Source organism: Xenopus tropicalis, chromosome 8 (genome assembly GCF_000004195.4).
Source record: "Xenopus tropicalis strain Nigerian chromosome 8, UCB_Xtro_10.0, whole genome shotgun sequence".
Classification (NCBI taxonomy): Eukaryota; Metazoa; Chordata; class Amphibia; order Anura; family Pipidae; genus Xenopus; species Xenopus tropicalis.
In genome coordinates this window covers 5,502,884-5,530,548 of record NC_030684.2, presented here as the reverse complement: position 1 = coordinate 5,530,548, position 27,665 = coordinate 5,502,884, and the positions used below count along the sequence as shown (strand labels likewise).

Here is a 27,665-nt window from a genome sequence, read left to right as displayed (position 1 = left end):
GGATACAGGAGCAGAGAGGGTGCAGGGGTTGGGGGGAGGGGCAGACTAGGCACAGGGGGAATGGGTGGGATACAGGAGCAGAGAGGGTGCAGGGGTTGGGGGGAGGGAGGAGCAGACTAGGCACAGGGGGGAATGGGTGGGATACAGGAGCAGAGAGGGTGCAGGGGTTGGGGGAGGGAGGAGCAGACTAGGCACAGGGGGGAATGGGTGGGATACAGGAGCAGAGAGGGTGCAGGGGTTCGGGGGAGGGAGGAGCAGACTAGGCACAGGGGGGAATGGGTGGGATACAGGAGCAGAGAGGGTGCAGGGGTTGGGGGAGTGAGGGGCAGACTAGGCACAGGGGGGGAATGGGTGGGATACAGGAGCAGAGAGGGTGCAGGGGTTGGGGGAGGGAGGGGCAGACTAGGCACAGGGGGGAATGGGTGGGATACAGGAGCAGAGAGGGTGCAGGGGTTGGGGGGAGGGAGGAGCAGACTAGGCACAGGGGGGAATGGGTGGGATACAGGAGCAGAGAGGATGCAGGGGTTGGGGGAGGGAGGGGCAGACTAGGCACAGGGGGAATGGGTGGGATACAGGAGCAGAGAGGGTGCAGGGGTTGGGGGGAGCAGACTAGGCACAGGGGGGAATGGGTGGGATACAGGAGCAGAGAGGGTGCAGGGGTTGGGGGGAGGGGCAGACTAGGCACAGGGGGAATGGGTGGGATACAGGAGCAGAGAGGGTGCAGGGGTTGGGGGAGGGAGGGGCAGACTAGGCACAGGGGGGAATGGGTGGGATACAGGAGCAGAGAGGGTGCAGGGGTTGGGGGGAGCAGACTAGGCACAGGGGGGAATGGGTGGGATACAGGAGCAGAGAGGGTGCAGGGGTTGGGGGGAGCAGACTAGGCACAGGGGGGAATGGGTGGGATACAGGAGCAGAGAGGGTGCAGGGGTTGGGGGGAGCAGACTAGGCACAGGGGGGAATGGGTGGGATACAGGAGCAGAGAGGGTGCAGGGGTTGGGGGAGGGAGGGGCAGACTAGGCACAGGGGGGAATGGGTGGGATACAGGAGCAGAGAGGGTGCAGGGGTTGGGGGGAGCAGACTAGGCACAGGGGGGGAATGGGTGGGATACAGGAGCAGAGAGGGTGCAGGGGTTGGGGGGAGCAGACTAGGCACAGGGGGAATGGGTGGGATACAGGAGCAGAGAGGGTGCAGGGGTTAGTGACAGACGATACAGGACACGGTTAGGAGTATATCAGTAACACTAAGGCTCAGTTTAGTCCGGAAGAGCCAATATCTACTACAGAATCTCCTATTCTATCTGACACCCCGGCCCCATTCATTCATCAAAATTCGAGCCAAAGCGCATGCGTGAATCATCCGCGTCCCCCTGGTTTGCCTTCCACCCTGTGCGCCTGCGCCCTTTTCTTCACACCCGCGCATGCGCCTTACCATCCTCTCGTCTCCATGGTGAGAGGCACCGACGCTTCTATCCGGCTACTAAAGGCAGTGGAGCAGGGAATGGACAATTACAGGGTAACCCTAGAGAACATATTTAGCGATCTTTTTGTAATTTATTTGGTTTTAAAATAATCATGTACTGGGGTGCCAGGCACTGCCCCAGCCAATCAGAAGGGGGCATTTTTCTGTACATGGATTTAACCCTTATTCTCCTGCTTGTGTTATTCACCTCAGATATTGGAAGAATGGGGCCCGGGCACATTTGGAGACGCCTGCCTTGTGGAGGAGCTGAAGGGAAATACCCAATATGTCATTAAAAAGGTCAGCATACCCCGCCGGCTCATCCCTTTAACCCCAGGAGCTAACCATTCAACTGTAATAAAGTATATTACACCTCATGCTCTGATTGGCTAAAGCATTGGGCTGTCCGGTTGGACGGTCTATACTGCTGCCCCTCTTCAACGACAGCTTTGTATCTATGCATGGGGGGGACATAAACAACCATCAGAGTTAGAAACCATTTCAACCAATCAGACTTTGCCTTTCATCAGTCTCACTGCAGCCTATAAATGAGAACTAACTGCTGATTGGTTGGTGGGCTGCAGTTCAGTTTTAGGAGTAAATACTCTTCCTTACTTTTAAAGGGGTCGTTTACCTTCAGTTTAACTTTTAATATGTTATAGAATGGCCAATTCTAAGCAACTTTTCAATTGGTCTTCATTATATATTTGTTTTTTAATTATTTCCCTTCTTCTTCTGCCTCTTTCCAGCTTTCAAATGGGGGTCACTGACCCCGGCAGCCAAACCCTATTGCTCTGTGAGGCTCCAGTTTTATTGTTATTGTTACTTTTTATTCCTTATCTTTCTATTCAGCCCCTCCCCTATTCATATACCAGCCTCTCAATCAATCCACTCCATGGTTGCTAAGGTAATTTGAGCCCTAGCAACAGGATAACTGACCCCGGCAGCCAAACCTTATTGCTCTGTGAGGCTCCAGTTTTATTGTTATTGTTACTTTTTATTCCTTATCTTTCTATTCAGCCCCTCCCCTATTCATATACCAGCCTCTCAATCAATCCACTCCGTGGTTGCTAAGGTAGTTTGAGCCCTAGCAACAGGATAACTGACCCCGGCAGCCAAAACCTATTGCTCTGTGAGGCTCCAGTTTTATTGTTACTGTTACTTTTTATTCCTTATCTTTCTATTCAGCCCCTCCCCTATTCATATACCAGTCTCTCATTCAAACCACTCTATGGTTGCTATGCTAATTGGAGCCCTAGCAACAGGATAACTGACCCCGGCAGCCAAACCCTATTGCTCTGTGAGGCTCCAGTTTTATTGTATTGTTACTTTTTATTCCTTATCTTTCTATTCAGCCCCTCCCCTATTCATATATCAGTCTCTCAATCAATCCACTCCATGGTTGCTAAGGTAGTTTGAGCCCTAGCAACAGGATAACTGACCCCGGCAGCCAAAACCTATTGCTCTGTGAGGCTCCAGTTCTATTGTTATTGTTACTTTTTATTATCTGTCTTTCTATTTAGGCCCCTCCTCTGTTTATATTCCTGTCTCGCTTCCAAACCACTGCCTGGTTACTAGGTTAAACTGGTCCTTAGCAACCAGATAGCTGCTAAATTTCCAAACTGTTGAACGAGAAGCGAAATAATTCCAAAACCGCAAATGATAAAAATGAAGACCAATCGCGAATAGCGCTCTCTACATCTTAATTCAGAGGTGAACTTCCCCTTTAATCCCAAGGGTACCATTAGTTACACATGGCAGCTAATCAATATAATGTATTGGTTCAATAGGTGGAGTGCATGGATGAACGGGAAGCGAACCTCGCAGCCGGAGAGGTAATCCTATTTGCTCGCATCGTTGCCTAGAGATGACCAATTGCAATAAAGCGTTATTATATTTATTATATTTATTGTTTTCCAATAGGCTGCGCCCCTGTTACGCCTCCGGCACCCCAATATCTGCGCCTACAGGGAGTTCTTCGTAACCTGGGATAATAAGGTAATTGTGTTAATTAAATTAAAGGGATGAATTCATTTGGTTGCCATGGAGATAGGTAACTGCGCTGCCATTCGCAGATCTCGGCGCTGTTTTTCTGCCTGGCGACGGATTACTGCGCCCACGGGGATGTCGCCGCCATGGTGCGACGGAACAGACAGCGGGTACAGAACACGGAGGAAAAGGTGAATTTGCTGTTATATCTCCCCGACGCCCCCGGGGGAAACAGCCCCGTCGGCCCAATGTCACCCTGTGTCACATTCTCTTAGTAAATATTTGTTTAGCAAATACGCGGGCGGGGCAGCTGACTAACCCCAGGGAGGCGGGGGGGCCCACAGCCAAATCATTTTCAATAAGAATGTCCTACTCCTAGCAACTTTGCAATTGGTCTTCATTATTTATTTGTTATAGTTTTTAAATTATTTGCCTTCTTCTTCAAACTCTTTCAAATGGGGGTCACTGACCCCGGCAGCCAAACCCTATTGCTCTGTGAGGCTCCAGTTTTATTGTTATTGTTACTTTTTATTCCTTATCTTTCTATTCAGCCCCTCCCCTATTCATATTCCTGTCTCTCATTCAAACCACTCCATGGTTGCTAAGGTAATTTGAGCCCTAGCAACAGGATAACCGACCCCGGCAGCCAAAACCTATTGCTCTGTGAGGCTCCAGTTTTATTGTTATTGTTACTTTTTATTCCTTATCTTTATTTTCAGTCTTTCCCCTATTCATATACCAGCCTCTCATTCAAACAACTGCCTGGTTGCTAAAGTAAACAAGACCCTAGCAACTACATAGTTGCTTAAATGCCAAACTGAAGAGCTGCTGAACAAAAAGGAAAAAAACACGAAAAATAAAAATATGGAGACCAATTGTAAATTGTCTAAGAGCATCAATATCTATATAATACTAATAGTTAATTTGAAGGGGAACTACCCCTTTAAAGTCACGTGACTTTATGTCGGAAGTTCTGTTCTGTAGCCTAATTTTATTCTGTTCTTTCTTACAGGTCATCCAGGTACTGCTGGGCCAGAGCATCAATGCACTGATATATATCCACCAACAGAACCTCCTCCACAGGTACATCTGCCCCCCACTCCTACTGGTACCCCAATAATCCTCTATATCTGTACCCTTGTTATGGGCTAAGGGGGCCCAGCCTGAAGGCCAGTTAGGGGGGGATTTGGGGTGAGTGCTTATTTGTGCCCTGGGTACCCCTGGAACTATAGCAGGGTGACTGTTACCCCAATGTTTCTATATATCTGTAACCTTGTTATGGGCTAAGGGGGCCCAGCATGAAGGCCAGTTAGGGGGGGATTTGGGGTGAGTGCTTATTTGTGCCCTGGGTACCCCTGGAACTATAGCAGGGTGACTGTTACCCCAATGTTTCTATATATCTGTAACCTTGTTATGGGCTAAGGGGGCCCAGCCTGAAGGCTAGTTAGGGGGGGATTTGGGGTGAGTGCTTATTTGTGCCCTGGGTACCCCTGGAACTATAGCAGGGTGACTGTTACCCCAATGTTTCTATATATCTGTAACCTTGTTATGGGCTAAGGGGGCCCAGCCTGAAGGCCAGTTAGGGGGGGATTTGGGGTGAGTGCTTATTTGTGCCCTGGGTACCCCTGGAACTATAGCGGGGTGACTGTTACCCCAATGTTTCTATATATCTGTAACCTTGTTATGGGCTAAGGGGGCCCAGCCTGAAGGCCAGTTAGGGGGGGATTTGGGGTGAGTGCTTATTTGTGCCCTGGGTACCCCTGGAACTATAGCAGGGTGACTGTTACCCCAATGTTTCTATATATCTGTAACCTTGTTATGGGCTAAGGGGGCCCAGCCTGAAGGCCAGTTAGGGGGGGATTTGGGGTGAGTGCTTATTTGTGCCCTGGGTACCCCTGGAACTATAGCGGGGTGACTGTTACCCCAATGTTTCTATATATCTGTAACCTTGTTATGGGCTAAGGGGGCCCAGCCTGAAGGCCAGTTAGGGGGGATTTGGGGTGAGTGCTTATTTGTGCCCTGGGTACCCCTGGAACTATAGCGGGGTGACTGTTACCCCAATGTTTCTATATATCTGTAACCTTGTTATGGGCTAAGGGGGTCCAGCCTGAAGGCCAATTAGGGGGGGATTTGGGGTGAGTGCTTATTTGTGCCCTGGGTACCCCTGGAACTATAGTGGGGTGACTGTTACCCCCGATGTTTCTATATATCTGTAACCTTGTTATGGGCTAAGGGGGCCCAGCCTGAAGGCCAGTTAGGGGGGGATTTGGGGTGAGTGCTTATTTGTGCCCTGGGTACCCCTGGAACTATAGTGGGGTGACTGTTACCCCAATGTTTCTATATATCTGTAACCTTGTTATGGGCTAAGGGGGCCCAGCCTGAAGGCCAGTTAGGGGGGATTTGGGGTGAGTGCTTATTTGTGCCCTGGGTACCCCTGGAACTATAGCGGGGTGACTGTTACCCCAATGTTTCTATATATCTGTAACCTTGTTATGGGCTAAGGGGGGTCATTACCATATGCTAAAAATGCCAGTTCCCGTTCAGCCTAAGGGTAGAGAGCTGTTTGTACAGGGAAAAGAGGTGTTAATACAGCCTGGGGGGGGGGGTGGGGTTACACATGGGGGTATATTAGAGCCTAGGGGGGTTATACATAAGGGTGTGGCACAAACATGACAGAAGTGATTAACCCTTTGCAGACCAAGGATTAGGGAAGGGATCAGTGCTGTCGGTAGCACCTACATAAACCCGTTATTTTGTCACTCTGTGCTGTTATTACATGGTTAAATGATTCCCTTTTCTCTGTAATAATAAAACAGTACCTGTACTTGATCCCAACTAAGATATAATTACCCCTTATTGGGGGCAGAACAGCCCTATTGGGTTTATTTAATGGTTAAATGATTCCCTTTTCTCTGTAATAATAAAACAGTACCTGTACTTGATCCCAACTAAGATATAATTACCCCTTATTGGGGCAGAACAGCCCTATTGGGTTTATTTAATGTTTTATTGTTTTTTTTAGCAGACTTAAGTTATGGAGATCCAACTTATGGAAAGATCCCTTATCCCCTACCTGTACAATCAATGCATCATAGGCCTTTACTCTTTAAAGGACAAGTTAAGCCGCAAGTGTAATCATTTTATTTGTCTTTGACAGAAACCTCAAACCCAGCAATATCTTCCTGAAAGACGAATCTACGTTTCTGATTGGCGACTTGCTCCCGGAGCGGCTGCTGAGCGACGAGATGAGAATAGAGAAGAGACTGGGTGACGGTAAGGAGGTCACGGCGGGTAAATATATCCCTCCCAAACCTCGGCAGTCTGCTCTCGCCCATCGCCTGTCTGACAGCTGGCATGCACTCTCATTCCTGAATGTAATAGGGCACTGGGAACCTTTAAAGGGCAAGTAACCACACCACTGGGAAATGAACCTATTTTATTTGCTTTGGGCTGTTAGGGCGAAGACACACGGAGCTACTTAGTAGCAGCTACTAAAACAGACAATGCTGATCATTTACTGATAACTGTCTCTACGTGAGTTTTAGCAGAGGCAATTCTCTGTATTGGATTTTCTGGTGTTTAGTAGCCGCAACAAGTAGCTGCTACTAAGTAGCTCTGTGTGTCTTCACCGTAAGAAACTAAGAAAAACCTCTATAACCCCTGTAGTTGTAAATACCCACCTTCTAATAACAGCCACTAACAGATGTTAAAGGGGTTAACTTTTAGTATCTTATAGAATGGCCTATTCCTAGCAACTTTGCAATTGGTCTTCATTATTTATTTCTTATAGTTTTTTCGTTAGTTGCCTTCTTCCTCTGACTCTTTGCAGCTTTCGAATGGGGGTCACTGACCCCGGCAGCCAAACCCTATTGCTCTGTGAGGCTCCAGCTTTATTGTTATTGTTACTTTTTATTCCTTGTCTTTCTATTCAGCCCCTCTACTATTTATATATCAGTCGCTCTTTCAAACCACTCCCTGGTTGCTAAGGTAATTTGAGCCCTAGCAACAGGATAGCTGACCCCGGCAGCCAAACCCTATTGCTCTGTGAGGCTCCAGTTTTATTGTTATTGTTACTTTTTATTCCTTATCTTTCTATTCAGCCCCTCCCCTATTCATATTCCTATCTCTCGTTTAATCCACTGCCTGGTTGCTAGAGTAAATAAGACCCTAGCAACCAGATAGCCTCATATCCAGGGTCTTTTAGCAGCTCCTATTCTTCTTCCCCCGGCTATGGTTTCCCTTTAAAGGGGTGGGTTCACCTTTCAGTTAACTTATAGTACGTTATAGAATGGCCTTTTCTTAGCAACTTTTCAATTGGTCTTCATTATTTATAGTTTTTCCTCTGTGAGGCTCCAGTTTTATTGTTACTTTTTATTACCTGTCTTTCTATTTAGGCCCCTCCTCTGTTTATATTCCTATCTCTCTTCCAAACCACTGCCTGGTTGCTAGGTTAAACCGCTCCTTAGCAACCAGATAGCTGCTAAAAATTCTGAACTGGAGAGCGGCTGAACAAAAAGCAAAATAATTCAAAACATTTTTTATTTGTTATCATTTTTTAACCATTTCCTTTCCTTTTCTGACTCTTTCCAGTTTTCAAATGGGGGTCACTGACCCCGGCAACCAAACCCTATTGCTCTGTGAGTCTCCAGTTTTATTGTTATTGTTACTTTTTATTCCTTATCTTTCTATTCAGGCCCTCCCCTATTCATATACCCATCTCTCAATCAAACCACTCCCTGGTTGCTAAGGTAATTTGAGCCCTAGCGACAGGATAACTGACCCTGGCAGCCAAACCCTATTGCTCTGTGAGGCTCCAGTTTTATTGTTATTGTTACTTTTTATTCCTTATCTTTCTATTCAGCCCCTCCCCTATTTATATACCAGCCTCTCATCCAAACCACTCCCTGGTTGCTAAGGTAATTTGAGCCCTAGCAACAGGATAACTGACCCCGGCAGCCAAAACCTATTGCTCTGTGAGGCTCCAGTTTTATTGTTATTGTTACTTTTTATTCCTTATCTTTCTATTCAGCCCCTCTCCTATTCATATACCAGTTTCTCTATCAAACCAGCGCCCGGTCTCTAGGGTAAGTTGGACCCTAGCAACCATAAAAGCTGCTAATATTCCAATCTGGAGAACTGCTGAACAGAAAGCTAAATAATTAAAAAAGTCACCGATAGTAAAAAAATGAAGACCAATTGCAAGTAAGTCCAGAATATCGCTCTCTGCAACATATTACAGCTAATTTAAAGGCAAAGTAAAATGAATTTTCAGCAGTTTTGATAGTAACACTTGATATCTGCTCCCAATCGCTGACAGAGTGGCGCTTATGGGCGGCGCCGGAGGCCATGACACTTACGTACAGCGAGAAGTCGGACGTCTGGTCCCTCGGCTGTGTATTACTGGAGGTGATGAGCTGTTCCCTATACACGGTAAATACCCAACTTTCTGCATTTAGTGCCTTTACTTCTGTTATTTACTGCTACTAGAGAAGGAAAGGGGGTGGAGCTACATTAAAGGGGAACTCTGACCAAACACAACCTGATGTTTAATGTAATAATATGGTTTGGAACAGTTCCCTAAGCCCCACCCCCTCTTCCCTAAGCCTCGCCCCCTGTTCCCTAAACCCGGCCCCCTGTTCCCCTGCTGATCTGGCTGGCTACTTTGTGACTCAATCCCACAATTCTCTGCTGCACACATGATGTCAGTAAGGAAAGGTATATCCCAGTGCAATGCATTGTGGGTTATGTAGTTCCTGCAGGCTGTCTGTAAGCTGTGGGGAAGTTGTTACAATTTGTAACATCAATGTTTTAGTCCCTCCTCCCCTGCTGGGATTTCAAATGAGGCAGAAAGACGTGATTCCTCCGTGTGACTCCTCTGCGAGCCTCTGCGACTTCGGGCTCGAGGAGGAGACCGAAGTCACCGGAGCCGCCACCGAAGAAGCCAAAGAAGACCGTCTTTGGGGGGCACTGTGTATGAGGGGCACTGTGTATGGGGGCAGTTGGGGGCATAGTCTTCGGGGGGCACTGTATATGGGAGACCCTGGCCAGCATAGTGTTAGGGGGGCAATGTCTTTGGGGGGCAGTGTGTATGGGGGGCCCTGTCCAGCATAGCATTAGGGGGGCAGTGTGTATGGGGGGCCCTGGCCAGAATAGCATTAGGGGGGCAGTGTGTATGGGGGGCCCTGGCCAGCATAGTGTTAGGGGGACACTGTCTTTGGGGGGCAGTGTGTATGGGGGGCCCTGGCCAGCATAGTGTTAGGGGGGCACTGTCTTTGGGGGGCACTGTATATGGGAGACCCTGGCCAGCATAGTGTTAGGGGGGCACTGTCTTTGGGGGGCAGTGTGTATGGGGGGCCCTGGCCAGCATAGTGTTAGGGGGGCACTGTCTTTGGGGGGCACTGTATATGGGAGACCCTGGCCAGCATAGTGTTAGGGGGGCAGTGTGTATGGGGGCCCTGACAGCATAGTGTTAGGGGGGCAGTGTGTATGGGGGCCCTGACAGCATAGTGTTAGGAGGGCACTGTGTATGGAGGCATTGTCTTCGGGGGGCAATTGGGGGCACTGTGTATGGGGCATTCTTTGGGGGGCACTCTGTATGGGGGGGCCCTGGCCAGCATAGCGTTAGTGGGGCCCTGTGTATGGGGGGAACTGTGTTAGGGGGACCCTGACTGTGTGTCCTTTGTACTGATGGGAGGGGCAATTCGGGGAGGGGCCCTGAAATTTTGTTATGAGGGGCACTGTGATTTCTGATAGCTGCCCTGCTTGGTCCAAAACACATTCCGTATAATCGGATAAAATTGTATCCTGCCCTGAAGTAGGCTGTAAGGCCCTGGCCTATTGAGTAAAGCCAATACTTATATAGCGGCTGTAAGGCCCTGGCCTATTGAGTAAAGCCAATACTTATATAGCGGCTGTAAGGCCCTGGCCTATTGAGTAAAGCCAATACTTTTATAGCGGCTGTAAGGCCCTGGCCTATTGAGTAAAGCCAATACTTTTATAGCGGCTGTAAGGCCCTGGCCTATTGAGTAAAGTCAATACTTATGTAGCGGCTGTAAGCCTGGCCTATTGAGTAAAGCCAATACTTATTTAGCAGCTATGAGCCTGGCCTATTGAGTAAAGCCAATACTTATGTAGCAGCTATAAGCCTGGCCTATTGAGTAAAGCCAATACTTATATAGCGGCTGTAAGCCTGGCCTATTGAGTAAAGCCAATACTTATGTAGCAGCTATGAGCCTGGCCTATTGAGTAAAGCCAATACTTATGTAGCGGCTGTAAGCCTGGCCTATTGAGTAAAGCCAATACTTATATAGCGGCTGTAAGCCTGGCCTATTGAGTAAAGCCAATACTTCTGTAGCACTTAATGGTGTTTTGCTGTAAATCCAGGGAGAAATGGTAGCGTCCCTACTGAGAGAGATAAGGGCGGAGCCACTGTGCGTAGGGAAGTTGGTACCGACGCTCCAGGCCATTGGTGGATATCCCGCTGGGCTCTGCCAACTCCTCCCATTAATGCTACAGATTGAGCCTGAGAAGCGCTGCACAGCCATGTAAGTACCCCTGTAATCCCACCTACATACGGGGACCGCCCCTTGTAAATTACTCATTACAGGCCCCGCCTACTTACCCATCATTCTATGAGTATGTGCCACTGGGTATAACTGAATGAGTGAAGGCAAAACCCACCTACATATGGGGACCGCCCCTTGTAAATTACTCATTACAGGCCCCGCCTACTTACCCATCAGTAAACCATTGCAACCAACGAGCAGGCAGCATTTACTGGTTAACTGTTTTAAAGCAAATATCGTATTGGTTGCTATGGGTTACTGCCTCTGGGCAAACTTAGTGCCTTTTACTACATATGGGGGTAATGTCTTTTGAGCTTGTAACACTAACCGGCTGCACTCTCTTTCTCTCTCTCTCTGTCTCGGATGTCTCAGCGAGTTAGTGGGCGTGCCCTATGTGAAGCAGTGCTTGGCTCTGATTGGCTCAACTCTGTCGGGCCAAAAGAAAACCTTGCCGTCTGGTGCAATCGCTGAATTGGAGGAGGCTGGGGTAGAAAAGACTTTAGGTGAGACTGGCACCGACATGTAGGGTATTTGCAGCTGCCCTGGGCCGTGGGGGGGCGTGTTTATATAGGTGTCGCCCCAGGGGTCTCTATAGGGCCACAGTATGATATCATTGGCTCCGGTGCCAAAGTTGCTCTGTAGCCCCGGGGGCAGCCATTCAAGCTGGAAAAAAAGGTGAAAAGGCACAGGTTACATAGCAGATAACAGATAAGCTCTGTAGAATACAATGGTGTTTTATAGGTTAGCTGCTATGCAACCTGTGCTTTTTCTCCTTTTTTTCCAGCTTGAATGGCTGCCCCCGGGGCTACACAGCGGGGTATTTATATAAACTATAGTAGGGTTTCTGTAGCAAACACCCCAGCTGTACCGGTGCAGGAATGGCTGCCCCCGGGGCTACACAGCGGGGTATTTATATAAACTATAGTAGGGTTTCTGTAGCAAACACCCCAGCTGTACCAGTGCAGGAATGGCTGCCCCCGGGGCTACACAGCGGGGTATTTATATAAACTATAGTAGGGTTTCTGTAGCAAACACCCCAGCTGTACCAGTGCAGGAATGGCTGCCCCCGGGGCTACACAGCGGGGTATTTATATAAACTATAGTAGGGTTTCTGTAGCAAACACCCCAGCTGTACCGGTGCAGGAATGGCTGCCCCCGGGGCTACACAGCAGGGTATTTATATAAACTATAGTAGGGTTTCTGTAGCAAACACCCCAGCTGTACCAGTGCAGGAATGGCTGCCCCCGGGGCTACACAGCGGGGTATTTATATAAACTATAGTAGGGTTTCTGTAGCAAACACCCCAGCTGTACCAGTGCAGGAATGGCTGCCCCCGGGCTACACAGCGGGGTATTTATATAAACTATAGTAGGGTTTCTGTAGCAAACACCCCAGCTGTACCGGTGCAGGAACGGCTGCCCCCGGGGCTACACAGCGGGGTATTTATATAAACTATAGTAGGGTTTCTGTAGCAAACACCCCCAGCTGTACCGGTGCAGGAATGGCTGCCCCCGGGGCTACACAGCGGGGTATTTATATAAACTATAGTAGGGTTTCTGTAGCAAACACCCCAGCTGTACCAGTGCAGGAATGGCTGCCCCCGGGGCTACACAGCGGGGTATTTATATAAACTATAGTAGGGTTTCTGTAGCAAACACCCCAGCTGTACCAGTGCAGGAATGGCTGCCCCCGGGGCTACACAGCGGGGTATTTATATAAACTATAGTAGGGTTTCTGTAGCAAACACCCCAGCTGTACCAGTGCAGGAATGGCTGCCCCCGGGGCTACACAGCGGGGTATTTATATAAACTATATTAGGGTTTCTGTAGCAAACACCCCAGCTGTACCAGTGCAGGAACGGCTGCCCCCGGGGCTACACAGCGGGGTATTTATATAAACTATAGTAGGGTTTCTGTAGCAAACACCCCAGCTGTACCAGTGCAGGAATGGCTGCCCCCGGGGCTACACAGCGGGGTATTTATATAAACTATAGTAGGGTTTCTGTAGCAAACACCCCAGCTGTACCAGTGCAGGAATGGCTGCCCCCGGGGCTACACAGCGGGGTATTTATATAAACTATAGTAGGGTTTCTGTAGCAAACACACAAATTTACCAGCCCAGGGCAACAGTACATTTGTACAATTACTTTGATACATTTTTTGGTGTTACTGTTCCTTTAAATCAACCTGCTATATTCATTGCAGAGTTCATGCAGAGACATTCAGATTTTGAAGATGCTCAGACTGCAGCAATAAGTCACCTGTCTGCATACGCCAGGCACCCCGATGGTATGTCAGCCTCTTTAATTGCTCAGTTGTTATAGAGGTATGGGATCCGTTATTTGGAAACCTGTTATCCAGAAAGTTCCCAATTACGGGAAGGCTGTCTCCCAAATTTCTAAAAATGATTCCCTTTTCTCTGTAATAATAAAACAGTACCTGTACTTGATCCCAACTAAGATATAATTACCCCTTATTGGGGCAGAACAGCCCTATTGGGTTTATTTAATGGTTAAATGATTCCCTTTTCTCTGTAATAATAAAACAGTACCTGTACTTGATCCCAACTAAGATATAATTACCCCTTATTGGGGCAGAACAGCCCTATTGGGTTTATTTCATGGTTAAATGATTCCCTTTTCTCTGTAATAATAAAACAGTACCTGTACTTGATCCCAACTAAGATATAATTACCCCTTATTGGGGCAGAACAGCCCTATTGGGTTTATTTCATGGTTAAATGATTCCCTTTTCTCTGTAATAATAAAACAGTACCTGTACTTGATCCCAACTAAGATATAATTACCCCTTATTGGGGCAGAACAGCCCTATTGGGTTTATTTCATGGTTAAATGATTCCCTTTTCTCTGTAATAATAAAACAGTACCTGTACTTGATCCCAACTAAGATATAATTACCCCTTATTGGGGCAGAACAGCCCTATTGGGTCCCATACTGCAGCACGCTGAGGCAGACAGGTAGTAGCCAGGGGTGAGGATGGGGCCGGGTAAATTACCTTGGGGGGCCGTAGTTTGAGGACCCCTACTTTATACAGAGGAAATGTCCCCCATCTAAAATGCCTGCTGTGTTGTAGGTTTGGGGCACATAGAGGAGATAATAGCCCTGGTGGTGCAAGCGATGCGCCTACACTGCAGTTCCCTGGATATCCTGCTAGATGGCAGCAAACTCCTCCAGGATCTTCTAACCCAAGGTAAGAAAATCTAATTCTCTCCATAGGTTTTAAATATTTTGCCTCTTCGCAGCTTTCAAATGGGGGTCACTGACCCCGGCAGCCAAACCCTATTGCTCTGTGAGGCTCCAGTTTTATTGTTATTGTTACTTTTTATTCCTTATCTTTCTATTCAGCCCCTCCCCTATTCACATACCAGCCTCTCAATCAAACCACTCCCTGGTTGCTAAGGTGATTTGAGCCCTAGCAACAGGATAACTGACCCTGGCAGCCAAAACCTATTGCTCTGTGAGGCTCCAGTTTTATTGTTATTGTTACTTTTTATTCCTTATCTTTCTATTCAGCCCCTCCCCTATTCATATATCAGCCTCTCGTTCAAACCACTCCCTGGTTGCTAAGGTCATTTGAGCCCTAGCAACAGGATAACTGACCCCGGCAGCCAAGACCTATTGCTCTGTGAGGCTCCAGTTTTATTGTTATTGTTACTTTTTATTCCTTATCTTTCTATTCAGCCCCTCCCCTATTCATATATCAGCCTCTCGTTCAAACCACTCCCTGGTTGCTAAGGTCATTTGAGCCCTAGCAACAGGATAACTGACCCCGGCAGCCAAACCCTATTGCTCTGTGAGGCTCCAGTTTTATTGTTATTGTTACTTTTTAATTACTATCTTTCTGTTATGGCCCTCTACTATTTCTATTCCAGTGTCTCATTGCAACCACTGCCTGGTTGCTAGGGTAATTTGGACCTTAGCAACCAGATAGCTGCTTAAATTCCAAACTGCTAGCTAAATAATTAAAAAAAACACAAATAAAAAATGAAGACCAATTGCAAACTATCTCAGAATATCACTCTCTACATCATCGAGTTCATTTAAATGGGAACAACCCGTTTAAAGGCCAAGATAAACTCAGCGTTTCCGTTTCAGCGCTGGAACACGGTTACGAGGGTGAAAGTTTCACAAGCAACGACCTGGTTGTTACGCTCGTGGCAGCCGCGAGGTCCTTTCCTCACAACATGAGCCTCCTGTCCGTCATCTATCGGGTGATAATAATCCTCTGCACCAATGGTGAGTAGTCGCCTGCCTCCTCCCAATCCCACAATTCCCTGCTTCACACGTGATGCCAATAAGGAAAGGAACATCCCAGTGCAATGCATTGTGGGTTATGTAGTTCCTGCAGGCTGCCTGTAAGCTGTGGGGAAGTTGTTACAATATGCAACATGAATGTTTTAGTCCCTCCTCCCCTGCCAGGATTTCAAATGAGGCAGAAAGAGAAGAACTGTTTTGTAGATGGATTTCAGCCTATAAACATGGGATTTATTCCTACTGTATGAAGGAACAGATTCCAGGGAATTATAATAAAAGAAAATATAATGTAACAGTAACTGGCGGTTTTGTGTGTCGGATTTTTTAAAGAGGCGGCAACAGAAATGTTAGGGAAGGCGGGGTTCCTGGAGGGCGTCGCCAAGATCATGGGCCGCGTGTTGCAGAGCCGAGAGATGTGCGTGTCCTGCTGCCGACTGCTCTGGAGCATTGGTACCGCCGGTAAGTTTGGGCACAGCCGGTAAGTTTGGGCAGAGCCTCACCCCCCCAGCTTAAGGGCCCACCCATCCGGCCTCACCCCCCCCCAACTAAGGGCCCACCACTCCAGCCTCAACCCCCCCCAACTAAGGGCCCACCACTCCGGCCTCACCCCCCCCAACTAAGGGCCCACCACCCAGCCTCACCACCCCCCAAACTAAGGGCCCAGCACTTCCAGCCTCCACCCCCCCCAAACTAAGTGCCCAGGCATACCGGCCTCAACCCCCCCCAGCTAACGGCCCACCACTCCGGCCCACCCCCCTCAGCACCCCCCCCCCAGCTAAGGGCCCCAGCACTCCCGGCCTTCACCCCCCCAGCTAAGGGCACCAGCACTCCGGCCCCTCACCCCCCCCCAGCTAAGGGCCCAGCACTCCGGCCTCACCCCCCCAGCTAAGGCCCAGGCACTTCCGGCCTCACCCCCCCCCCAGCTAAGGGGCCCGCACTCCGGCCTCCCCCCCCCCAGTAGGGCAGCACTCCGGCCTCACCCCCCCCCAGCTAAAGGGGCCCAGGCACTCCGGCCTCACCCCCCCCCAGCTAAGGCCCAGCACTCCGGCCTCACCCTCCCCAACTAAGGGCCACCACTCCGGCCTCCACCCCCCCCCCAGCTAAGGGCCCAGCACTCCGGCCTCACCCCCCAATAAGGGCCTCCGGCCGGGGCCCCCACTTCCGGCCTCCACCACCCACCCAGGCAAGGGCCCAGCACTCCGGCCCACCCCCCCAACTAAGGGGCCCAGGCACTCCAGCCCTCCCCCCCCACCCACTAAGGGCCCACCACTCCGGCCTTCACCCCCCAACCTAAGGCGTGCGCCACCACTCCGGCCTCACCCCCCCCCCAGCTTAAGGGCCCAGCACTCCAGCCTCACCCCCCAACATAAGGCCCACCACTCGGCTCACCCCCCCCAGCTAAGGCCCACCCACCCAGGCCTCACCCCCCCATACTAAGGGGCCCAGGCACTCCGGGCCTCACCCCCCCCAACTAGGAATCCCACCACTCCGCCCACCCCCCCACTTAAGGGCCCAGCACTCCAGCCTCACCCCCGCCCAACTAAGGGCCACCACTTCCGGCCTCACCCCCCAACTAAGGCCAGCACTCCGGCCTACCCCCCAACAACTAAGGGCCAGCTCCAGCAGTCCGCCTCACCCCCCCCAACTAAGGGCCCACAACTCCCGCTCACCCCCCCCCAAACTAAGGGTCCACCGACTCCGGCCTTCACCCCCCCCAACTAAGGGCCCAGCACTTCCGGCCTCACCCCCCCAACTAAAGGGTCCACGCACTCCGGCCTCACCCCCCCACTAAGGCCCAGCACTCCGCCTCACCCCCCACCAGCTAAGGGTCCATCACTTCCAGCCTTCCCCCCCCCAACTTAAGGGACCACCACTCGGCCTCAACCCCCAGCTAAGGCCCAGCACTCCGGCCTACCCCCCCCCAGCTAAGGGTCCACCCACTCCGGCTCCACCCCCCCCAACTAAGGGCCCCAGCACTCCGCCTCACCCCCCCCCAGCTAAGGTCCACCACTTCCGGCCCACCCCCCCCAACTTAGGGCCCAGCACTCCGGACCCTCACCCCCCCCCAGCTAGGGTCCACCACTCCAGCCTCACCCCCCCAACTAAGGGCCACAGCTCCGGCCTCACCCCCCCCAACTAAGGATCCACCACTTCGCGTCACCCCCCCAACTAAGGTGACCCAGCACTCCGGCCTCACCCCCCCCATGTACGGGCCCAGCACTCGCGCCCTCACCCCCCAAACTAAGGTCCCACCACATCGGCCTCACCCCCCCCAGGCTAAGGGGCCGCAGCACTCAGCCTCACCCCCCCAGCTAAGGGCCCAGACTCCAGCCTCCCCCCCCAGCCCTAAGGGCCCCAGCACTCCAGCCTTTCACCCCCCCCCCAGCTAAGGGGCCCAGACTCCGGCCTCACCCCCCAAAACTAGGTCCCAGCCTCCGCCTCACCCCCCCCAAGCTAGGACGACCACTCAGCTCCACCCCCCCCACGGCTAAGGGCCAGACTCCGGCCTTCACCCGCCCCCAGTAGGGCCCACCACTCCAGCCTCACCCCCCCCCAGCTAGGCCCAGCACTCCGGCCTCACCCCCCCCCCGCCCCAAGCTAAGGCCACCACCGCCTCACCCCCCCCCCCCCCCCAGCTAAGGGCCAGCACTCCGGGCCTCACCCCCCCCAACTTAAGGTCCACACCAACTCCGGCCTCAACCCCCCCAGCTAAGGGCCCAGCACTCCGGCCTCACCCCCCCCCAGCTAAGGCCCACCCACTCCAGCCTCACCCTCCCCCCACGCTAAAGGCCGCAGCACTCCGGCCTCACCCCCCCACTAGGGCCCACCACTCCAGCCTCACCCCCCCCCAGCTAAGGCCCAGGCACTCCGGCCTCACCCCCCCCGCTAAGGGTCCAGCACTCCGGCCTCACCCCCCCCGCCCAGACTAAGGCCAGCACTCCGGCCTCACCCCCCCCAACTAAGGCTCCACCCACGTCCGCCTCACCCCCCCAGCTAAGGGCCCAGCACTTCGGCCCTCACTCCCCCCCCCCACTAAGGGCCCACCACTCGGCCTCACCCCTCCAGCTTAAGGCCCACCACTCCGGCCTCACTTCCCCCAGCTAAGGCCAGCACTCCGCCTCACTCCCCCCCCCCAGCTAAGGGCCACCACTCAGGCCTCACCCCCAGCTAGGCCCAGCCACTCCCGGCGCTCACTCCCCCCCCCCCAGCTAAGGGCCCACCACTCGGCCTTCACCCCTCCCAGCTAAGGCATATGGGCCACCAACTCCGGCCTCACACCCCCCCCCCAGCTAAGGGCCCACCACTTCCGCCTCACCCCCCCCCCCCATCTAAGGGCCCACCATCCGGCCTCACCCCCCCCCCAACTAAGGTTCCCACCCACTCCGGCCTCACCCCCCCAGCTAAGGGCCCAAGCACTCCGCCTCACCCCCCCCCAGCTAAGTGCCCCAGCCACTCCGGCCTCACCCCCCCAACTAAGGTTCCCACCACTCCGGCCCTCACCCCCCCAGCTAAGGCCCCAGCACTCCCAGCCTCACCGCCCCCCCAGCTAAAGGGCCCCAGCACTCCAGCCTCACCCCCCCCAACTAAGGTCCACACTCCGGCCTCACCCCCCAGCTAAGGGCCCAGCACCTTCCAGCCTTCACCCCCCCCCAGCTAAAGGGCTAGCACTTCCAGCCCTCACCCCCCCCAGCTAAGGGCCCACCACTCCGCCTTCACCCCCCCCCCCAGCTAAGGCCAGCACTCGGCCTCACCCCCCCCCCAACTAAGGTCCCACCATCCGGCCTCACCCCCCCAGCTAAGGCGCCCAGCACTCAGCCTGCACCCCCCCCAGCACTAAGCGGCCTAGCACGCAGCCTCACCCCCCCAGCTAAGGGGCCCTCCCACTCCGGCCTCACCCCCCCCAGCTAAGGGCCCCAGCATCCGCCTCACCCCCCCCCAGCTTAAGGGCCCACCACTCCGCCTTCACCCCCCCGCTAGGGCCCAGCACTCCAGCCTCACCCCCCCCCAGCTAAGGCCAGCACTCGGCCTCCACCCCCCCAGCTAAGGGCCCAGCACTCCGGCCTCACCCCCCCCCAGCTAAGGGCCCACCACTCCGGCGCCTCACCCCCCCCCCCCAGTAGGGACCCCCACCACATCCGGCCTCACCCCCCCCAAGCTAAGGGCCACCACTCGGCCTCACCCCCCCCCCCGCTAAGGCACCACCACTCCCCGCTCACGCCCCCCCCCAGCTAAGGGCACCAGCACTCACCTCACCCCCCCCCCAGCTACGGGCCCAGCACTCCAGCCTCACCCACCAGCTAACGGGCCTCAGCACTCCACAGCCTCACCCCCCCCAGCTAAGGGCCCACCCCACTCGCCACCCCCCCCCCAGCTAAGGGCCCAGCACTCCGGCCTCACCCCCCCCCCCAACTAAGGTTCCCACCACTCCGGCCTCACCCCCCCAGCTAAGGGCCAGCACTCAGGCCTCACCCCCCCAGCTAAGGCCATAGCACTCCAGCCTCACCCCCCCCCAGCTTAAGGCCCCCCACTCCGGCCTCACCCCCCCAGCTAAGGGCCCAGCACTCGGCCTCACCCCCCCAGACTAAGGGCCCAGCACTCGCGCCTCACCCCCCCCCCAGCTAAGGGTCCACCACTTCCGGCCTCACCCCCCCCCCGCCTAAGGGGCCCACCACTCCGGCCTCACCCCCCCCCCAGCTAAGGGCCCAGCATCCGGCCTCGACCCCCCACTAATCCCCACTCCGGCCTCACCCCCCAGCAAGGCCCAGCACTCCAGCCTCACCCCCCCAGCTAAGGGCCTAGCACCCAGCCTCACCCCCCCGCTAAGGCCCACCACCCGGCCTCACCCCCCCCCAGCTAGGGCCAGCACTCCGGCCTCAACCCCCCAGATAAGGTTCCCACCACTCCGGCCTCACCCCCCAGCTAAGGGCCAGCACTCCAGCCCTCCACCCCCCCCAGCTTAAGGGGCTAAGCCTCCAGCCTCACCCCCCCCAGCTAAGGCCCACCACTCCGGCCTCACCCCCCCAGCTAAGGGCCCCAGCCACTCCGCCTCCCCCCCCCAGCTAAGGGGCCCACCACTCCGGCCTCCCACCCCCCCCCCCCCCCTCCCCCCCCCCCCCCCCCAGCTAAGGGACCCACGCACTCCGGCCTCACCCCCCCCCCCCCAGCTAAGGGGCCCAGCACTCCGGCTTCACCCCCCCCCAAACTAAGGGGTCCCCACACTGGCCTCACCCCCCAGCTAAGGGCCCAGCCCCGTCCCAGCCACCCCCCCAGCGCCTAAGGCTAGCACTCCATTTTCCTCACCCCCCCCCAGCTAAGGCCGCAACCCACCACTCCGGCCTCATCCCCCCCCGAGCTAAGGGCCCAGCCACTCCGGCCTCACCCCCCCCATACTAAGGGTCCCACCACTCGGCCTCACCCCCAGCCTAAGGGCCAGCACTTCCGGCCTCACCCCCCCCAGCTTAAGGGCCTAGCACTCCGGCCTTCACCCCCCCCCAACTGAAATCCCACCACTCCGGCCTCACCCCCCCAAGCTAAGGGGCCCAGCACTCCGCGCCTTCACCCCCCCCATCGCTTAAGGCCTACACTTCCGGCCTTCACCCCCCAACTAATAGATCCACCACTCCGGCCTCAACCCCCCCAGTAAGGGCCGCACTCCGGCCTCACCCCCCCAGCTGGGCCTAGCACTCCGGCCTCAACCCCCCCCCACAAGATCCCACCCACTCCGGGCCTTCACCCCCCCAGCTAAGGCGCCCACCACCTCGCCTCAACCCCCCCCGGCTTAAGGGCCTAGCACTCCGGCCTCACCCCCCCCAGCTCAAGGGCCAGCACTCCAAGCCTCACCCCCCCCCCCGTTAAGGGCCCAGCACTCCAGCCTCACCCCCCCCCAGCTAAGGGCCCACCACTTCCAGGCCTCAACCCCCCCCAGCTAAGGGCCCAGCACTCCGGCCTCGACCCCTTCTCCCCAACTAAGGTTTTTCCACACTCCCGGCCTCACCCCCCAGCTAAGGCCAGCACTCCGCCCTCACCCCCCCCAGCTAAGGGCCTAGCACTCCGGCTCACCCCCCCCAACTAAGATCCACCACTCCGGCCTTCACCCCCCCAAGCAATGGGCCTTAGCACTCCAGCCTCACCCCCCCAACTAAGTCCCACCACTCGGCCTCACCCCCCCAGCTTAAGGGCCCAGGCACTCCGGCCTCATCCCCCCCCCAACTTAACGGTTCCCACCACTCGGCCTCACCCCCCCAGCTAAGGGCCCACCACTCCAGCCTGCACCCCCCCGCAGCAAGGGCTAGCACTCCAGCTCACCCCCCACCCAGCTAAGGGCCTAGCACTCCCGGCCTCAACCCCCCCCCAGCTAAGGGCCCACCACTCCGGGCCTCACCCCCCCCCCAGCTAAGGGGCCACCACTCCGGCCTCACCCCCCCCAGCTAGGGCCACCATTCCGGCCTCACCCCCCCCAGCTAAGGGCCCAACCACTCCGCCTCACCCCCCCCAGCTAGGGCCCAGCACTCCGCCTCACTCCCCCCAGCTAAGGCCCAGCACTCGGCCTCCCCCCCCCAACTAAGTCCCACCACTCCGCTCACCCCCCCAGCTAAGGCCCAGCACTCCGGCCTCACTCCCCCCAGCTAAGGGCCAGCACTTCGGCCTCACCCCCCCAGGCTAAGAGGGCCCAGCACTCCGGCCTTCACCCCCCCCCCAAGCAAGGGCCCAGCACTCCAGCCTCACCCCCCCCCCCCAGTAGGGCCCAGCACTCCGGCCTCACCCCCCCCCCAGCTAAGGGCCCACCACTCCGGCCTCACCCCCCCCCAGCTAAGGGCCCAGCACTCCAGCCTCACCCTTTCCCCCCCCAGCTAAGGGCCCACCACTCCGGCCTCACCCCCCCCAACTAAGGTCCCACCACTCCGCCTCACCCCCCAGCTAAGGGCCCAGCACTCCGGCCTCACCCCCCCCAGCTAAGGGCCCAGCACTCCGGCCTCACTCCCCCCAGCTAAGGCCCAGCACTCCGGCCTCACCCCCCCCCCAGCTAAGGGCCCAGCACTCCGGCCTCACTCCCCCCAGCTAAGGGCCCAGCACTCCGGCCTCACCCCCCCCCAGCTAAGGGCCCAGCACTCCGGCCTCACTCCCCCCAGCTAAGGGCCAGCACTCCGGCCTCACCCCCCCCCAGCTAAGGGCCCAGCACTCCGGCCTCACTCCCCCCAGCTAAGGGCCCAGCACTCCGGCCTCACTCCCCCCAGCTAAGGGCCCAGCACTCCGGCTTCACCCCCCCCCCCAGCTAAGGGCCCAGCACTCTGGCCTCACTCCCCCCAGCTAAGGGCCCAGCACTCCGGCCTCACCCCCCCCCAGCTAAGGGCCCAGCACTCCGACCTCAGCCCCCCCCAGCTAGGCCCAGCACTCCTGCCTCACCCCCCCCCCCAGCTAAGGGCCCACCACTCGGCCTCACTCCCCCCAGCTAAGGGCCCAGCACTCCGGCCTCACCCCCCCCCAGCTAAGGGCCCAGCACTGACCTCAGCCCCCCCCCCCCCTGCTAAGGGCCCAGCACTCCGGCCTCACCTCCCCCCCCCCAGCTAAGGGCCCACCACTCCGGCCTCACTCCCCCCAGCTAAGGGCCCAGCACTCGGCCTCACCCCCCCCAGCTAAGGGCCAAGCACTCCGACCTTAGCCCCCCCCCCCCAGCTAAGGCGCCCAGCACTCCGGCCCACCCCCCCCCCCAGCTAAGGGCCCACCACTCCGGCCTCACTCCCCCAGCTAAGGCCAGCACTCCAGCCTCACCCCCCCAGCTAAGGGCCAGCACTCCAGCCTCACCCCCCCCCCCCCAGCTAAGGCCCAGCACTCCAGCCTTCACCCCCCCAGCTAAGGCACCACCACTCGGCCTCACCCCCCCCAGCTAAGGGCCAGCACTCCGGCCTCACTCCCCCCCCAAGCTAAGGGCCCAGCACTCCGGCCTCACTCCCCCCCCCAGCTAAGGAAAAAAGGGAAAGTTGTCCTCCCCATTAAATGTGAAGCCATTAACCCTGTGTGTAACACCCCAGTATGGGGAGGGAATGGCCAACATGCTTGTGTTTTTGGCAGAGGGGTCGCCCCAGAGAGTTTGGCTGGAATTGGCCGCGCCGCGAATCCTCCCCCTGCTCAGCGGGTACATGGGGGATCCCCCAGTCGTGGAAGTGGCCTGTGGGGCCCTATGGATCATGTGTCTGAAAGGTATTTAATTCTACAGCGCAACATGCGGCGTACTTGTCCTTTACAGGCGTCACCTCTATTCTTATGGTGGCCATACACTCTGTTACCCCCAAACCAGCAGCCCCTTCTCCCAATATGGCTGCCTAAGGTGGGTGATATGGGGTTAATGTAATCGTCTGGCCTAATTACAGCGATGGGAATAGGGGCCGTCATTGGCTCATCGGTGCAGCTCCCATTCCCGTCGTTGTAACTGGGCCAAACAATTGAATCTGATCAACATCTGGCCAGATATCGCTCATACACAGGCAGATAAGCTGCCAAATTGGTCTGAAGGATTTGAAATCTGCCCCTGTATGGCCACCTTAATGCCTGGCAGATCCTTGAGATTAAAGTGACAAATAATAATAAGCAGCCAATCAGGATGAACCTGATGATTGGGCTGCGGTGGCACAAATATGGCACCTTTAGTTGTGATGGGGAGATCCGATCTATGGGTAAGTAATGTGCCACACACGGCTCTCTAAAGCTGCCCCTACCCTATACTGTACGATCTGCTCGATTGGTGCCCACCAGTATGGCCAGGGCCGCCATCAGGAATCATGGGCCCCCCTCCCTCAGGGCTACTCCCACATTGGCCACTCCCATTAGTTTCCCACCCCAATACATTGGTGCCCAGGGCCCCCCCTTACAATGCTGGCCTGGGCCCCCCAAAGACAGGGCCCCCAACTGCCCCCATATACAGGGCCACCCTAACTCTATGCTGGCCAGGGCCCCCCAAAGACAGGGCCCCCATACACAGGGCCCCCCTAACTCTATGCTGGCCAGGGCCCCCCAAAGACAGGGCCCCCAACTGCCCCCATATGCAGGGCCACCCTAACTCTATGCTGGCCATTGCCCCCCAAAGACAGGGCCCCCCTAACTCTATGCTGGCCATTGCCCCCCAAAGACAGGGCCCCCAACTGCCCCCATATACAGGGCCACCCTAACTCTATGCTGGCCAGGGCCCCCCAAAGACAGGGCCCCCCTAACTCTATGCTGGCCAGGGCCCCCCAAAGACAGGGCCCCCAACTGCCCCAATATACAGGCCACCCTAACTCTATGCTGGCCAGGGCCCCCCCAAAGACAGGGCCCCCATACACAGGGGCCCCCCTAACTCTATGCTGGCCAGGGCCCCCAAAGGACAGGCCCAACTGCCCCCATACACAGGGCCCCCCTAACTCTATGGTGGCCATTGCCCCCATACACAGGCCCCCTAACTTTATGCTGGCCAGTGCCCCCCAAAGACAGGGCCCCCAACTGCCCCCATACCAGGGGCCCCCCTAACTCTATGCTGGCCATTGCCCCCCAAAGACAGGGCCCCAACTTACCCCCATACACAGGGCCCCCCTAACTTCTATGCTGGCCTGGGCCCCCCAAAGACAGGGCCCCACTGCCCCCATATACAGGGCCACCCTAACTCTATGCTGGCCATTGCCCCCCAAAGACAGGGCCCCACCTAACTCTATGCTGGCCATTGCCCCCCAAAGACAGGGCCGCCAACTGCCCCCATATACAGGGCCACCCTAACTCTATGCTGGCCAGGGCCCCCCAAAGACAGGGCCCCCCTAACTCTATGCTGGCCAGGGCCCCCCAAAGACAGGGCCCCCAACTGCCCCCATATACAGGGCCACCCTAACTCTATGCTGGCCAGGGCCCCCCAAAGACAGGGCCCCCATACACAGGGCCCCCCTAACTCTATGCTGTCCAGGGCCCCCCAAAGACAGGGCCCCCAACTGCCCCCATACACAGGGCCCCCCTAACTCTATGGTGGCCATTGCCCCCATACACAGGGCCCCCTAACTTTATGCTGGCCAGGTGCCCCAAAGACAGGGCCCCAACTGCCCCCATACACAGGGCCCCCCTAACTCTATGCTGGCCATTGCCCCCCAAAGACAGGGCCCCCAACTTTCCCCATACACAGGCCCCCCTAACTCTATGCTGGCCTGGGCCCCCCAAAGACAGGGCCCCATACTGCCCCCATATACAGGGCCACCCTAACTCTATGCTGGCCATTGCCCCCCAAAAGACAGGGCCCCCTAACTCTATGCTGGCCATTGCCCCCAAGACAGGGCCCCAACTGCCCCCATATACAGGGCCACCCTAACTCTATGCTGGCCAGGGCCCCCCAAAGACAGGGCCCCCCTAACTCTATGCTGGCCAGGGCCCCCCAAAGACGGGCCCCCAACTGCCCCCATATACAGGGCCACCCTAACTCTATGCTGCCAGGGCCCCCCAAAGACAGGGCCCCAACTGCCCCCATATACAGGGCCACCCTAACTCTATGCTGGCCATTGCCCCCCAAAGACAGGGCCCCCAACTGCCCCCATACACAGGGCCCCCCTAACTCTATGCTGGCCAGGGCCCCCCAAAGACAGGGCCCCCAAGGAAGGAGAAGATCCGTGAGCAGATCTTAGCGTGTATGGCCACCTTAAATCTACCATGTATGGGCACCCTAAGTTAATATTATGGGGGTTAATATTATGGGGGGCTTATTATATTAGGGCTCACATTTCCCTATATAAACAGGACTGTATCACCCCTATATCAGTAATGGAAGGGGGGGGGGGGTAACTGTATTCTGATAAATACAAAATCACTTTGGGGAGGGAGGAAATTGTATGCAAATAATATTTCTCCCATGATTCCCAGGGTGCGTGGCCGAGAGTGACACCGTGCACCCCGCGTGGATAACCCATTGGTTGCTTGGAAGCTCGCTACTAATTGCCATGACGGCCACGCCGCCGGTCGCGTGGGTCGAATAAATGGACGTGTTTGCGCGCGTGAGGAGCCTGTCATGACTCCGAGCGTCAACATCGGGGTATGTGCGCACACAAGGCGCGTTAATCCTATCTTCTCGACTTGTATGGAACTCTCATGACGCTACATGAATCAGGAATCTTTCCGATAAGGGCTCGTTCCTTTATTCCCTTAAAAGAGTTGAGCGCATGTACCGGGATCCTTCTTTTAAGCCCGACCACCGGAGGCCGAGTGCAAATCTCACCTCTCGGGCCAGAGGGAAAACGCAACCCTCTTCCTACCAGCTGCACCGCCGAACGAACCAGAAATCTCGTAGAGGAATATCTGCTTGCTGTGCTACGACATGCTTCCATCAAACTGGATTAAATCTGCCCGGGCGCTCTTCAGGGCCCACTAAGCGGCCAAGGGTGGCAGCGGGCAGATTTACCTTTAGTCTCATATGATGTAAAGAGCGATATTCCGAGCAGTTTGCAATTGGTGCTTCATTTTTTATTATTTTGTAGTAGTTTTGGTCTATTTCCAGTTTTTGTTCGTGGTTGCTAGGTCCAGGTTTACGCTTAGTAACAGGATCTTATTGTAGAGAGCCAGTATATGAATAGTGAGAAGGGCCAAATGGAAGAAATAGGTATTCCTCAAGTGCAATAATATTAATAGCATTTGTAAAGTCACAGAGCAATAGGGTTCGGTTGCCACGCGGGAGTCGGCGACTCCCCCCATTGAAGAAAGGGACAAATAGTTCAAAAACAATCAAGACAATAAAAATGAAGACAATTGAAAAGTCCGCTTAGAATTGCCATTTGCATAAAAACTAAATGCAACCCCCCCCCAATGTTCCTGCAGGGGGATGCGGATAGCGGAACTGCCGGTCCAGAACGCTGAGTCACTCCTGCGAGAGGATCAGCGTTCAAGTACGATCCACCGAGGTGGGGAGGGGCTTGATCTGTATCCGGGGGTATGGATCCAACTGCAACTCTCACAGGCGAATTCACCTCCCCATTCATGTAAGCTTTACCGAATGACCTTATCGAACAACATTTTTCAATTGGTCTTATTATTTACTGTATATGTTCTTTGAGTATTTGTTCTGACCTTCTCCAGCTTTCAAATTGGGGGTTCACTGACCCGGCAGCAAACCCTATTGCTCTGTGAGGTTCCAGTTATTGCTTTATTGTTACTTTATTCCTTATCTATTTCTATTACAGCCCCTCCCCATTCATTACCAGCCTCTCATCCAACTGCTCCCTGGTGCTAACGGTAATTGAGGCGCCGAGAAAGGGGATAACTGACCCCACGCCAAACCCTATTGCTCTTGAGCTCCAGTTTATTTTGTTACGTTTTTCCTGTATTTTCTATTCAGGCTCTCCGCCTATTCATATGACCAGGGCCTTCTCATTCAAACACTCCC

The 27,665-nt window shown here is 55.2% G+C and overlaps 1 protein-coding gene across 1 annotated transcript; it reads left to right on the top strand.

Annotated features, from left to right (window-relative positions):
* Positions 1–1,403: 1,403 nt before the first annotated feature.
* On the top strand, positions 1,404–26,626 carry stkld1 (serine/threonine kinase-like domain containing 1). Its single transcript, XM_031891044.1, has 17 exons — positions 1,404–1,512; positions 1,672–1,758; positions 3,249–3,293; positions 3,382–3,456; positions 3,534–3,638; positions 4,460–4,530; positions 6,605–6,720; positions 8,765–8,877; positions 10,831–10,991; positions 11,385–11,515; positions 13,217–13,300; positions 14,106–14,222; positions 15,128–15,268; positions 15,617–15,745; positions 23,357–23,485; positions 26,153–26,252; positions 26,473–26,626. The coding sequence occupies exons 1-17, from the start codon at positions 1,444–1,446 to the stop codon at positions 26,624–26,626; spliced, it is 1,827 nt and encodes a 608-aa protein (XP_031746904.1). The 5' UTR covers positions 1,404–1,443.
* Positions 26,627–27,665: the final 1,039 nt, after the last annotated feature.